The 12774-nt window shown below is 53.3% G+C and overlaps 1 protein-coding gene across 1 annotated transcript; it reads left to right on the top strand.

Annotated features, from left to right (window-relative positions):
• Positions 1-6741: 6741 nt before the first annotated feature.
• Positions 6742-11198, top strand: LOC141498676 (uncharacterized). The gene is made up of 4 exons (XM_074201843.1): positions 6742-6766; positions 6891-7383; positions 10426-10676; positions 11091-11198. Exons 1-3 carry the CDS (start codon positions 6742-6744, stop codon positions 10661-10663), a joined length of 756 nt encoding a protein of 251 aa, XP_074057944.1. The 3' UTR covers positions 10664-10676; positions 11091-11198.
• The last annotated feature ends 1576 nt before the right edge of the window (positions 11199-12774 follow it).

The raw sequence follows: 12774 nt of genomic DNA, 5'->3' as shown, positions 1-12774 counted from the left end.
TCACTGAAAATCCATCTTTTTTTCTGAAAGAGGATGTTTACTTTTGCTGGGTAGTTGATTCTGGATTGTAAACCAAGATCTTTGGCCTCTTGGAAGATCATATTCCAATCCCTAGGAGCCCTTCATGTAGATGCTGCCAGATCCTGCGTAATCCTGACTCTAGAGCCACGGGAGTTGAATGGTTTGTGGCTGGCAGCTTTTAGTATTTTCTCTTACTTGGGAGTTTGGGAATTTGGCTGTAATATTGCTGGAAATTTTTCTTTTGGGGATCTCTTTCAGGAGGTGACTGGTGAATTCCCTCAATTTCTTTTTTACCCTCTGCTTCTAGTATTTCAAGGCAATTTTGCTATATTATTTTTTTTAATTGTAGAAAGGTTTTATTTTGTATTTTGCAATCCACCCCCCATGTTGCTTCCCTCTCACATCCCCCACAAAAGGCAGTTTGTTAGTCTTTACATCATTCTCGTCGGATGCATTGATATCAGGTGAATGTGATGAGAGAGAAATCATATCCTTAAGGACGAAACAGGGAGTATGTGATTTAGCAGAATTACATAATAAGATCACCTTTTAAAAAATTAAATGTAGTAGACTTTGGTCTCTGTCCAAACTCCACAATTCGTTCTCTGGGTACGGAGAGTATTCTCCATAGCCGAGAGCCCCACATTGTCCCTGATTGTCACACTGATGGAATGAGCAAGTCCATCAAGGTTGATCATCACCCCCATCTTGCTGTTAAGGCGTGAAATGTTCTTCCAGTTTTGTTCATCTCACTCAGCACCAGTTCTGGCAGATCCCTCCAAACTTCCCTGAATTTCCCATCCCCCTTGTTTTCTAACAGAAAAATAGTGTTCCATGACATACATATAGATTAGTTTGTTAAGCCATTCCCCAATTGATGGACATTCCCTCTATTTCCATCTCTTTGACACCACAAACAGAGCTGCTATGAACATTGTTGTATAGGTGATGCTTTTACCCTTTTTCATCATCTCTTTAGGGAATAGCCCCAGTAGTTGTATTGCTGGATCAAAGGGGATCTACATTTTTCTTGCCCTTTGGGCATAATTCCAGATAACTTTCCAGAAAAGTTGGATGAGTTCAGAGCACCACCAAGAATCTATTAGTGTCCCAGATTTCCCACATCCCTTCCAACATTGATCATTGACCTTTCTGGCCATATAGGCCTGTCTGAGAGGTGTGAGGTGGTACTTCAGAGATGCTTTCATTTGCATTTCTCTAATAAGTAATGATTTAGAGCAATTTTTCCTTTGCCTATGGATTGCTTTGATTGACTCATCTGTAAAATTGACTTTGTGTATCCTTTGACCATTTACCATTTGGGGAATGGCTTGTGTTATTTTTCAAAATTTGGCTCAGTTTGCCCTGTTTGTGATGGCAAAGAGTTGGAAATCAAGAAAATGTCCTTCAATTGGGGAATGTCTTAGGAATCTGTGGTCATGGAACCACAGTTCCAGGTCATGGAATGCTATTGTTCTATTAGAAACCAGAAGAGGCAGGAATTCAGGGAAGCCTGGAGGGATTTGCATGAACTGATGCTGAGCAAGATGAGTAGAACCAGAAAACCATTGAATACCCTAACAACAAGATAGGGGTGATGATCAACCTTGATGGACTTCCTCATTCCATCAGTGCGACAATCAGGGACAAATTGGGGCTGTCTGCGATGGAGAATACCATCTGTATCCAGAGAATGAATTGTGGAGGTTGACTATTGCTTTTAATTTAGGGGGAAAAAACTGATCTTATTGTCTGATCTTGCTATCTCTTATACTTTATGTTTCTTCCTTAAGGATATGAATTCTCTCTTATCACATTAAATTTGGATCAATGTATACACCTGTAAATGATATAAAGGACTGGCAAAATGCCTTCTGTGGGGGTGGGGGTAGGGAAGCAAGATTAGGCAAAAAATTGTAGAACTCAAAATAAGTAAAATCTTAAAAAAAATTGACTCAGTTCTCTGTATATTTTAGAGATGAGTCCTTTGTCGGAAACACTAGTCGTAAAAATTGTTTCCAAATTTACTACGTGTCTTTTGATTTTGGTTACAGTGGTTTTGTGCAAAAACTTTTTTTCCTAGAAAGATTTTGTTTTCTATTTTGAGTTTTTCAAGTTAGAAGCTGCTATCCTAGTATGGCAGGGCAAACTGCAACCTGGATCTGAGTATGGGCAAAGAGCAGAGAGACTTCGGCAGTCTCCCCAACCCCCTTACCCTCTGTGGGCAGTGCTCTGGAGGTGCAGACTGGTTTCCCAGATTCTGCTGCAGTTACTCACTGCAGGCCTGCTCTGAGGCTGGCGCTCCTCACTCCATAGTCATTCTGGTAGAGCAGAGCTCTCTCATTGCCCCTTTCAGCTATGCCATGAGATCTTTGGGGTGGGCTGTGCTGTGGCTTCCACTTTTTTCCAGCTCCCAGTCCCAGTGAAGCACATTTTCCCCACCGAACTTCTTAGTTATCTTGGACTGGGAAATTGTCTCTTGTGGTTGTGGATAACTGTCGCAATCTCCTGCATACAGGGGCTTCAGGCCCCTCATGGCTTGTTGTTTGTGTCTCTGCAGGGGGTCATTTCTTGAATGGGCCTAGCCTCGGGCAGAAGGACCAGTGGAGCCCTCAGCCCTTGGGCCACAGGCGAGGCCGAGGAACCTTACCCTCAATGTCAGGTTTGATGTTGGGGGCACGGGGTCCTACAGGACAGTGGGCTCTGCCAGCTATACTCTGCGCCATTCTCTGGAGTCCCCATGATGCGTGCTTTCAAGAAGCTGCACCTGCAAATGCCACTTTCCCCCTAATACCTGGAACCTGAACTGACTTCTAAAAAATGCAGGATGTGAGTCTCTGCCCAAATCTGGACTGGTGTCCTTGATGTCCTGCTACAGAACCTGACCGTCCATTGCAGGGCCCTTTCCCTGTTCGGGGCTACCCCTTGTCTCAGCCATCTCTCTGATGTCAACCACTCATACTGCAGTATAAGTGAAAGGTTGGCATAGTCTCAGCCTCCATTCTGCAAGGTGAGCATTGGGAGGAGCCCTTTTCTCCTGGAACCCTCCCCACCCAATTGGCTTCTAGGGTGTGTGTGGGGTCTAACCGGAGCAGACCGTGACCAGGCCTTTTCCTCTTCAGGCCTCCCCAAATCACTCTCATTTGCATGATCTCTGTTTTATAAAACATATACAGTCATTTGAATCCACCTCTGTTATGGGGGGTGAGGAGAGCAGGAGCCCCTCCCCACTTTATTAGTTCTTAGTGTGGGGTCTTGTCCAGGCAACTGAACACCTTTGCTTGGGAAACTCAAACCAATAGGCACATCATTCCATGTGGTTGGTGTTCCTGCCACAATATCGGTGCAGTCCCGATTTCCCACAGCTCTTAGAAACTTTGTCCAACTCACTTCTACAGAGATTTCCTTCGGGGTGCAAGGATTCATTTCTCTTTGATCTCTAAAGGATATTATATATATATATATATATATATATATATATATATATATATATATATATATATATACATAGAGAGAGAGAGAGAGAGAATTTGCTATTGATCCTTTTTGATGTTGTGAACCTAGTTCTATTTGGCTGAAAAATTATCCCAGTGCACAAGTTTTATGATGAGGTCAGACTGACCACAGAGACCTCCCAGTGCTGGCGGATTTTTAGGAAGACATGGGACCCACCCAGGGATCCTTTGTTCTTCCACAGCCTGGACTTTGAGGTTCCCCAGTGAGCTTGACTTCCATGCAGATGGGTACTTCCGCCTGCCCTTCTCTTGGAGCTTCCTTCTACCTCCATTTATGCCACCTGCCAGATGTCCTTCTGTCCTTGGCCCTGCCCTGGTGATGTGACCTCAGAGTGCTGCTTTCTTCCTGTGCTCTTCTCTCCCTCCCGTACACCTAATAAATGCTTTTTTCCATCCGAATTACAGACATTTATGGAGCTCCTCATGGATATCAAGCACCTTGGCTTCTGTCCCCTGGCAGTCTGGGAGGTCTCCTTGAATCCCCATGACGTCAGCATCAAAGTCAAAGATTCGTTCTGCACCCCATTCCCCAGGATGGGGCCCTATGGAAATTATTATGGGTATTGTCCTTGCCCAGTCTGGTGGACACTGATTCACTACCTCAGACTTAGACCGTTGTCTCTGTTCAATGGATTCTAAGATAGTAGTAGAAAGATGAGGGGACAGAGAAAGAGAGAGTTCCTGGAGCCCTCCTTTGCCCTGTGCTCCCTCACCTGCCATCAAGCACCAGCATAATCCCCTTATAAAAGGCAGATTGGAGGTCCCTGGAAGCGTCCAGTGGAAGAGAGTCCTGACATCTTTGCCCAGGGATTCCAATGTTTTCTAATGGAAAAGCAGATGGCTGTTGGCACTGTGATGCTGGTAGGTCACCCTTTGTAGTGGCAGGAGGAAAATGTCCATGAAATCTTCCACGTCAGGGAAGCTAATTGGTGGTACTGCTTTTCACTCAATTCTGTGAGAAAAGAAGAGATTGTGATGTCCAACCAACTGACCAGTGTTAACCATAATTTCATTAAGCTAAAGAAAATTCAAATAAAGTTAGTTTTATAAATGAAGCTTCATTCTCTAGGATCTTGACAATACCCATGTGTGGATGGCATCGTTTCAAATATCAGCAGTGACAGAAAATTCTGGGCACATTTTATATAAAAAGGACAAAGAATTATAAAAACTGAGTTAAGTAACCAGTGAAATTTCACATGCATGACATGGTTTTACAATATGATTCTTTCAAATCTTTATGATGCTTAAAATTCCTATTCCCTAGAATTGTGCTTATGCTGAAGAGTAAATGCTGACAAATTACAAGTGGATTTTCTCTCTGCTCATCCAAGATGTTTCTTATGATGAGGTTTGTTGTGCAGGTAAGGAATTTATTGGTGCTATCAGAGATGACCAGAAAAGTATTGATCCAGGTCAAGTCAACCTTGTAGGAGATGGGCCTTATATATGGAGGCACAGGGGACCAGCAGGACCCTTGGGCTCCAGGATCTCTGGGGGATGTTGTAGACTAGTCAAATAAAGACATTTCCTGAAATAAATCCAAATGCTTGCGGTGGATGTGTTCAGGGGATAGTTTAATTAAAGAATAAATGCAAAATATATTTGAGGCAGGAAAGAGAGAGGCTGTCCCCTTTGTGGAAGAGCCAAAGGCCATTGACAGTGGACAAAGAGCAGGTATCAGAGAGTAGGGGCAAAGGGGTTTGCCATGACTCTCCTCCTTCATATGCATCCAGGGCCTCGGCCTATATCCTCCCCCTCACCGCCCCCCCATTCCTGTTAGAAGCATCAATGGGAAGGATCAGAATGTTCCCCAGCCAAAGCCCAAGGATGGGTGTGGGGAGGCTATGAGTAGTTCTCTGAGACCACTTTGTATGCAAATAGCAAGGAACAAAAGCCAAAGTGAGCTCCTCAAGTGTCTGGTCCTGTAAGAGGATGCTTCTCCCCTCTTATCTCCCACCCACCTCGAGGTGACAAAGTGAGAGTCTGCAACGGAGACCTCACCACGTGGCTGTGACCCTGGCCCCTGGCAATCTCCTAGAATCTACAGTCTGTGACCTTCCATCCGTAAGAGAGTGTCCCGTGTCCCAGATAGACGTTCCCTTGCCCATCCTCTTCTCCATGCCGCCCTGCACGCTCCGCGGTCTCGGCCATAGTGGCATGAGCATCGCACGACTAATAATGCTTTCCCGTCTTTGTCGCTTTCCAGACCATCTCTGGAAGGCTTCTTGTAGAGACCCGAGCGGGCTGTACAGGGGCCTTGAGGACTTGATTCCTCCGAGCGGGTTTTCGGTCCTTGTGCGTGCTGGTTCCTCCCCCATCCCACCCTGTGCTGCCAGCCCCCTCCTCCTGTGGCCTGCCCGGCCTGGGCGTGCCGCAAGGATCGGGGCGTCTTTGTTGTGGGCGCCGGCTCACCTGGATGAGGGGCTGTGTGTGAGGAGCGGTCCCGGTGGGCCGTGAGGCCTGTCCCGCAGCCCCCGGTCGCCCCTTCAGCTTCAGGCTGGCTGCGGCTCGGTGTCGCCCGGCGCTCGTGGGCCGCAGCCTGCCCGGCCGTTCGCCGTCCGGTCCGGCTCCGGGCGAACGTGACAGCGGCTGCCCCGCTGGCTCTCTGCCTCCCCGTCCCCTTTGACCTTTATCCGTGCCAGCCGCGGGGTGCGAAACAAACCCTCCGCCGCCCCGGAGGCGGAGGGAGGGAGCTGGGCATTCAGGTGCCCCGGCCGCCATCTTCCCCCTTGGGGCAGCACCTACTGCCCTGGTCTCAGTCTGCCCGCTGCCCTCCCGGGGACGGGCAGGGTGGGGGCGGGGCAGGAGTCTGAGGCCCAGCGCGGGAAGGAGCCGCGGGCTGCAGCAGCAGCACCTGAGCAGCAGGGGGCGCCCTCTGGCTCCGAGGAGGAGGGGCCTGTGGAGGTCCTTCCCTCGGGGCGGGGCCTGGGATGCGGCAGCCAGTGTGTGATGTTCAGGGGCGGGACTTCCGCAGCCTCAGTCTGAGTGGGAGGCTTGCCTGCCCTCCGGAAGCCCCGAGGGCAGAGGGCGGAAGGAGCTCGAGGAGGCCCCGCACGCGGCAGCCAGCGGCGGGCCCTCCGCACCAGGGCCTCCCGCCGGCCCGCAGCCACAGGGCCTCCCGCCGGCCCGCAGCCACAGGGCCTCCCGCCGGCCCGCGGCCATAGGGCCCCCCGCCGGCCCTCGGGGCGTGCTGCCCGGCCCCATGGAGGCGCCCCTGAGCAGCCACAGTGAGGAAGAGGAGCCTCCCCCTGCCCCCATCCCGCCCGTCCCCCCCTCGCCTCCCTCTCCGCCCCCGACCCCTCCGCCTCCCCCCCCCCCTCGCCTCCCCTGCCCGCCTTTGCCGCCCCGGAGCCCCGCCGCCTGCCCTCTCCCTTCTCCTTCCTGCTGGAGGCGCCCGGGGTGACGGCGATGGCGGCGACGGTGCTGCTGGCGGCAGCGGCGGCCAGAGCCAGGCAGCCGGGCCTGCGCTGGCGCCCGCCTCGCCTCCGCCTCGCCGCCGCGTGCGCCTCCCCGGGCCCCCGCCACGCATCCCGCTCCCCATCTTCTCCCCGCCCCCGATGGGGCCGCGCGCCCTCCCCTCCCCGCTCCTCTCCTTCCTGGTGGATGAGCCGAGGGGCAGCCGGAGGCAGGGCGGCTGGGTGCCCAGGTTGGCGCCGCCCCTCGACCTGCTGACGCCGCCACCTCCCCTGGTCTCCTCCTCGCCGTCTCCGCTCGTCTCCTTGCTCATGGACGCGCCCAGGAGCAGCCGGCGGCAGGGCCTGGGCCGGCCTCGTGTCCGCAGGCCTTCGGCGGCCCCGCCAGGAGGAGCGGCGTCCCTCCTGAGGGAGTCTGGAGATGGACAGAGGTGACAAGCGGGGCCTGGGCCTCCCCTCCCCCTCCGGGAGGCCTCCCCCCCCCCTGCATGCCTCCCCTCCCGCCCTTCCGGGAGGCCTCCCCTCCTCCTCTGGGACGCCTCCCCTCCCCCTCTGGGAGGCCTCCCCTCCCCTCCCCCTGTGGGACGCCTCTCGCTCTCCTCTCCCCCAGGAGGCCCTCGCGCTCCCCTCCCCACTGCGGGGCACCTCCCGCTCCCCTCGCCCTCTAGGACACTTCTTGCCCCCCTCCCCCTCTGGGACGCCTCCCTCCCCCTCTGGGACGCCTCCCGCTCTCCTCTCCCCCAGGAGGCCTCGCGCTCCCCTCCCACTCCGGGGCGCCTCACGCTCCCCCTCCCCCTCTGGGACGCCTCCCGCTCCCGCACTTCCGGGAATCCTCCCCTCTCCCTCTAGGAGACCTCGTGCTCCCCGCCCCCTCCAGAACGCCTCGTGCTCCTGTCCCTCCCCCCTCCGCTCCCCCAGGTGTCCCTCCCCCAGGTCTCCGCTCCCCAGGTCTCCACTCCCCCAGGTCTCCCCTCCCCCTCCGCTCCCCCAGGTGTCCCCTCCCCCTCCGCTTCCCCAGGTTTCCCCTCCCCCTCCGCTCCCCAGGTGTCCCCTCCCCCTCCGCTCCCCCAGGTGTCCCCTCCCCCTCCGCTCCCCCAGGTGTCCCCTCCCCCTCCGCTTCCCCAGGTCTCCCCTCCCCCTCCGCTCCCCCAGGTGTCCCCTCCCCCTCCGCTCCCCCAGGTCTCCCCTCCCCCTCCGCTCCCCCAGGTCTCCCCTCCCCCTCAGCGCTTCCCCGGCAGTTTCTGGGACACGCTGGGGGAGGCTGGGCCTGGGCGTGCGCATCTCCCCCTTCTGCTCAGTCTTCTGGGTGGGGGAGGGGTGCGGGGGCAGCACGGGCGGGGGCGGCGGAGGGGGTGGGGGCGGGGACGGGGCCGAGGAGGCGTGGGCGGCGGGGCCAAGGCCGGGCCAGCAGGGGTGGTGGGACGGGGGCGGGGCGGGTCCGAGGCGGGGCGGCAGGGCATTGGGCCCACCTGGGGCAGACCCTGGCCGAGCTCAGCCCATTCAGTCACTGACCCCCCAGCCTGAACTCCAAGGCCCCGCCTCCGTGGCCTTGGCCCCGCCTCCACACGCTTAGTCCCGGCCTCCGCGGACTGGCCCCGCCTCCACGGACTTGGCCCCGCCCTCCACGGCTTTGACCCCGCCTCCACAGGCTTAGTCCCGGCCTCCACGACCTTGGCCCCGGCCTCCACAGGCTTAGTCCGGGCCTCCACGGCCTTGGCCCCGGCCTCCACATGCTTAGTCCCGGCCTCCACGACCTTGGCCCGGCCTTCGCCTCCAGGACCCTGGTCCTGAAGGTCGGCGGACCGGAGTGACACGGGCCGCCGTCCGGCCCGAGCTCTGCTGCAGCGGCGGGGGTCCGCGGGCTGCGGCCACAAGCCCTTTCTGCCCTTTGCCGTGAAGCCCCTCCCTAGGCCGCAGGAGGGGTTTGTGTAAAGGTCTTGAGGGGCAGCTGCCAGGACTCCCAGATCCATACAATACAGGAAAGCCCCCTCCTCCCTCTACCCCTGACTTCCCACACAATCTGAACAGGAAGTTCAGTATTTACAAAACAAGGAACACTTTAAGGATTTACCCTCAATGTATTACTTCTCTGATGCAAATTGGATGTAGTTTGAAAGACAAGAAATTTATGCAAACCAGAAAAAGGGCTTCTAGTGCTTCTAAAGTGTCCTTTCTCTTGCCCTGCTCAGCCTGGCCAGACTTAAAGACCCAAAGCAAAGCCCCAAAGCACCTGTCCCTCCCTCTGCTAAAATCGTATTTCCCACTCAAAGACTGTTCATGAGGTCACGGGTCTAAGGACAAGCTTCTTAGAAAGGCTCCTTGAGCATCTGAATTTTATAATTTGCTACAATTTGGGGGGAAAAACTCTGTAAATAGCATTTTATTGACAAGTCTCAGGAAAGATTTTCACATAAAAAACATGAATCTGTCCTAGCCTGCAGACAACTTAGAAGAAACCCATAACAAATGTGTGACCCAGATATGGTCTTCCTCACCATTCTAAGTCCTCTGAACTGGCTTTATGACTCTCACAACCCTCTTCTAGTGAAGACTTAAAGGAATGGTTACTGTTGAGCATGGGAGCCAGCATTCTACATCCCTTCTTAGAGGGATGGGCTCTCCATAGTGTCCTTAATGAAGAGACCTAGACAGCAGTCAGAGTTGGGCAAGGGCCCTTGTTCCTCTGGTTGGTTAAAGGGCAGGAAAGACAGAAGCAAACTCACTCATTGTCTTCTGTGAAACCTTTCTGGTCCTTGGATTGGGAGGGGACGAGGTGACCGCCCTTGTCACCTTGCCCTTTTGGAACCGGCTGAATGACCTCACAAAACAGTTCTCCTGCATTGGTTCCGGAGATTCCATCCCTTTTCGCTTTGTCTCCTAGGAAAACAGCTAAAAGAAAGGCAGGCGACGCAGGTTTTGTAAAGCACCCCTGCCTGGCTAGGTGGCCTCTTTCGACCAGGTGTGAAAGTTTCAAAGCAGAAATTAGTCCACAGCTTCCACAAGTCCCCAGTAATAACTGACAGATCTTCACATCCACCATTATTTGCGTGGCTTTGCCCTCCAGTCAGGTGCAACTGTGTATCGGGACCCGGGTGTACAAGGCCCAGAACTGCCCCTGGACAACTCTCGTTACTGCCACGGGGCCAGTTCCCAAGCTTCTGTTACTGACATGGGGGAACCGGTAGGATGAGGAATGTTTTCCTTTTTGCCCTGGCTCTCCCTCAAAGAAAGAAAAATTAGTATCCTCAAGGAGTTTCCCTAACAAGGAGGCAGGTGCTGAGCCATGGGGGTGAAGTCTGCTCCAGGCAGCCTTGGAGAGTCCAGGCTGGGAGCTTTTACATAACCTCCTGACTGGGTCCTCCCTTCCCTATGGGGCACACCGATTTATCCTATCTTTGGGGAGAACTCTTCCAGTGTGCTGTGTAAAGCGGCTTCCTTGACCTCATGGTTTCTTGTTCTTTGTGTGTCTTCAGAGGATCATCTCTGGAGTACACCCGGCCTGAGATACAAAACGAGCCAGAGGGGGAGGCCTCAGCCCTTGGGCCACAGGCAGGGCCCAGTAACCTCAACTTGGAAAACAGGATTGACGCTGGAGGCCCAGTGCCCTACAGGAGAGTGGAGTCTGCCCAGCCGGGCCCTATGCGGCCTGCAGAAATCCCTGTGCTTGCGGATTTCAAAAAGAAGTACTTTCAGATCCCACGTTCCTCCTAACATCAAGAAGAAGGTCTGGTGTCCAATGTGCTGATCAACTTGAGGCAACGTCGGGTGGGATTTGGGGCAGGGGTCTAGACAGCACAGTCCCTGCTGGATATGCCAACTCGTCCCCAGTCTGTGTAGAAAACAGTCACTTGTTCTTCCTCAGTCTTGTCTTCAGTTCCTCAGCAGACACATCCCCATCTAGCGGGCATTCATTCTTGTGTCTAACCTTATACAGGGCTAGGTAGGCCCAGGGTCCCCCTCCAGAGGCTCAGGCCCAGGTGCTACGGCTCTTCTGTTCCTGGCCTGGGAGATTCCCACTCCCCTGCCCCACACCTGTGCACAGAGGGTACCTGCTGTGTTCACTGAGCAGTTGTCTCTGGGAACTAGTACCGTGTAGACATTTATATCTGACGTTGTATTCGTGTTTGTATCTCTCCAGGGTCAAGAGGCGAACAGGACCTGCTATGGAGGCACAGGAAATGAGCGGGATGTTGAAGACCTATCAAATAAAGACATATCCCTGAAATAAATAAAAATGTTTGTGGTGGATGTGGTCAAGGTCTTTTAATTAAAGAGGAAAGCCAAAATAAGGTTGAGGCAGGTAAGAGCCTGGATTTCGCTTTTATGGACATGGAAGAGGGGGCTCCTCCCTTCTCATCTCCCACCCCTACCAAAAGGATAAAGTGTGAATGCATCCCTGTAGCAGAGATCTGACCAGATGGCTGTGACCCTGCCCCCTGATAATCTCCCAAGACCTTTCACTCTCCAAACCCCCAGTTCTAATAGAGTCTCCTCTGTCCCAGACAGCTGTTCCCTTCCCCACCCTCTTCCTCATTCTGTCCTCCATGCCCTGTGTCCTGGCCATAGTGGCCTGCATTCCACACACGGGACTGTTCTCCCGTCTTTGTCCTTTTCCACGTTGTTTCTGGAAGGTTCTTTCTCTGGGACCTGACATGGTAGGACCTTAGGCTTGAGGATTTGTCTCCCCTGTAAGGGTTTTCAGTCCTTTCACTGATGTTACCTCCCCCATCCTCTCCCCCCAATTCCCAAACTCCTCTGGCCTCCGTTCCCTGGAAGGAGAACTGGCCAAATTTAAGCCTCCTGCCTCCCCCATGAAGATGGAAGCCCCTTGAGGGTAGAACTGTGTTTCCATGTCTTTAGTGAAGAGTCAGTAACCCGAGAGACAAGAGTTTCTGGTCATTAGTGTGTTGAAGAGGTTTGGGGATCGGGCTGTGGGCAAGAAGTTACATGGCTGGAAGGACTGCCAGCCGTAGCTCCAACTTGAGGGGGGCAATGGCAATGGGCAGCAATGACCATCTTCAAAGGGAAGTGAAAGGACTCTCATTGGTCCATTTCTAAAGATGCTAGTGACCCATGGCCTAAGAGTGGGGAATTTTACAGATGGAAGCACAAGGCTGTGATTGGTGGGTGGAGGCCTGTATTTGCTTCCTCAGAGTCCAAGGGTTCTCTCTCCCATCACTGGTCAGCTGCAGCACCTTGGAATGGCCAGAAGGGAGGGGTCACCACAGGGGCCTCAGCCCTTTCATCCAGCCAGGCTCTGGTGCCCGGGTGACCCCTGGACAGTTCGAGGGACGGGACTTGGCCCGGGGAAGGTTGAGGGACTTGGTGAGTGTGTGTGCTACTCCTGCTGGGGGTGGAGGGAGGCCACAGGGAGACCCATCGAGAGCCCCTTTGTGCCCCCAGTCTGCTGTCCCAAGATGTTTCCAGCAGTTAAAAAGAAAACTGCCCTTTTCCCCTGAAGGTTTGAGGGGATGGGTCGTGGGTCAAAACATGCCAAGGAATAAAAATAAGGAAAAAAAAAAAGACGGACTAATTTTTAGACTCAAAAAAGCTTAGGGTACAAAATACAACAATAAACCTCAGCTAAGGTAAGGATTCTAAAGGGGATTTTTATGGAAATTATTACATAGAAAAAATTTTAAGTATTACAATCTTTTAAATTCTTTTCACTTGGAAAATTTTCAAAAAACGATTGCCATTCCATTGATTCTGTCATTTGCACTCTAAATGGTATCAAATTTAGATAAGTATGGTCATAATCTCATCTGTTCACTAAGGAACAAAGCTTAGATAAACAGACTATAGGCAAATTAAGCCAGATT

The sequence above is a fragment of the Macrotis lagotis genome, chromosome X (assembly GCF_037893015.1).
Source record: "Macrotis lagotis isolate mMagLag1 chromosome X, bilby.v1.9.chrom.fasta, whole genome shotgun sequence".
Classification (NCBI taxonomy): domain Eukaryota; kingdom Metazoa; phylum Chordata; class Mammalia; order Peramelemorphia; family Peramelidae; genus Macrotis; species Macrotis lagotis.
Note: the sequence above shows the minus strand (reverse complement) of the source record. Positions and strands in the feature narration are given on the sequence as shown.

Excerpts from the sequence above, each read along its gene's own strand:
- LOC141498676 (XM_074201843.1), top strand. The coding sequence starts at position 6,742 with ATGGAGGCGCCCCTGAGCAGCCACA. Across the intron at positions 6,767-6,890 it reads GGCGCCCCTGAGCAGCCACA|CCCCGCCGCCTGCCCTCTCC; the intron begins GTGAGGAAGAGG and ends GCCGCCCCGGAG. Across the intron at positions 7,384-10,425 it reads GAGTCTGGAGATGGACAGAG|AGGATCATCTCTGGAGTACA; the intron begins GTGACAAGCGGG and ends GTGTGTCTTCAG.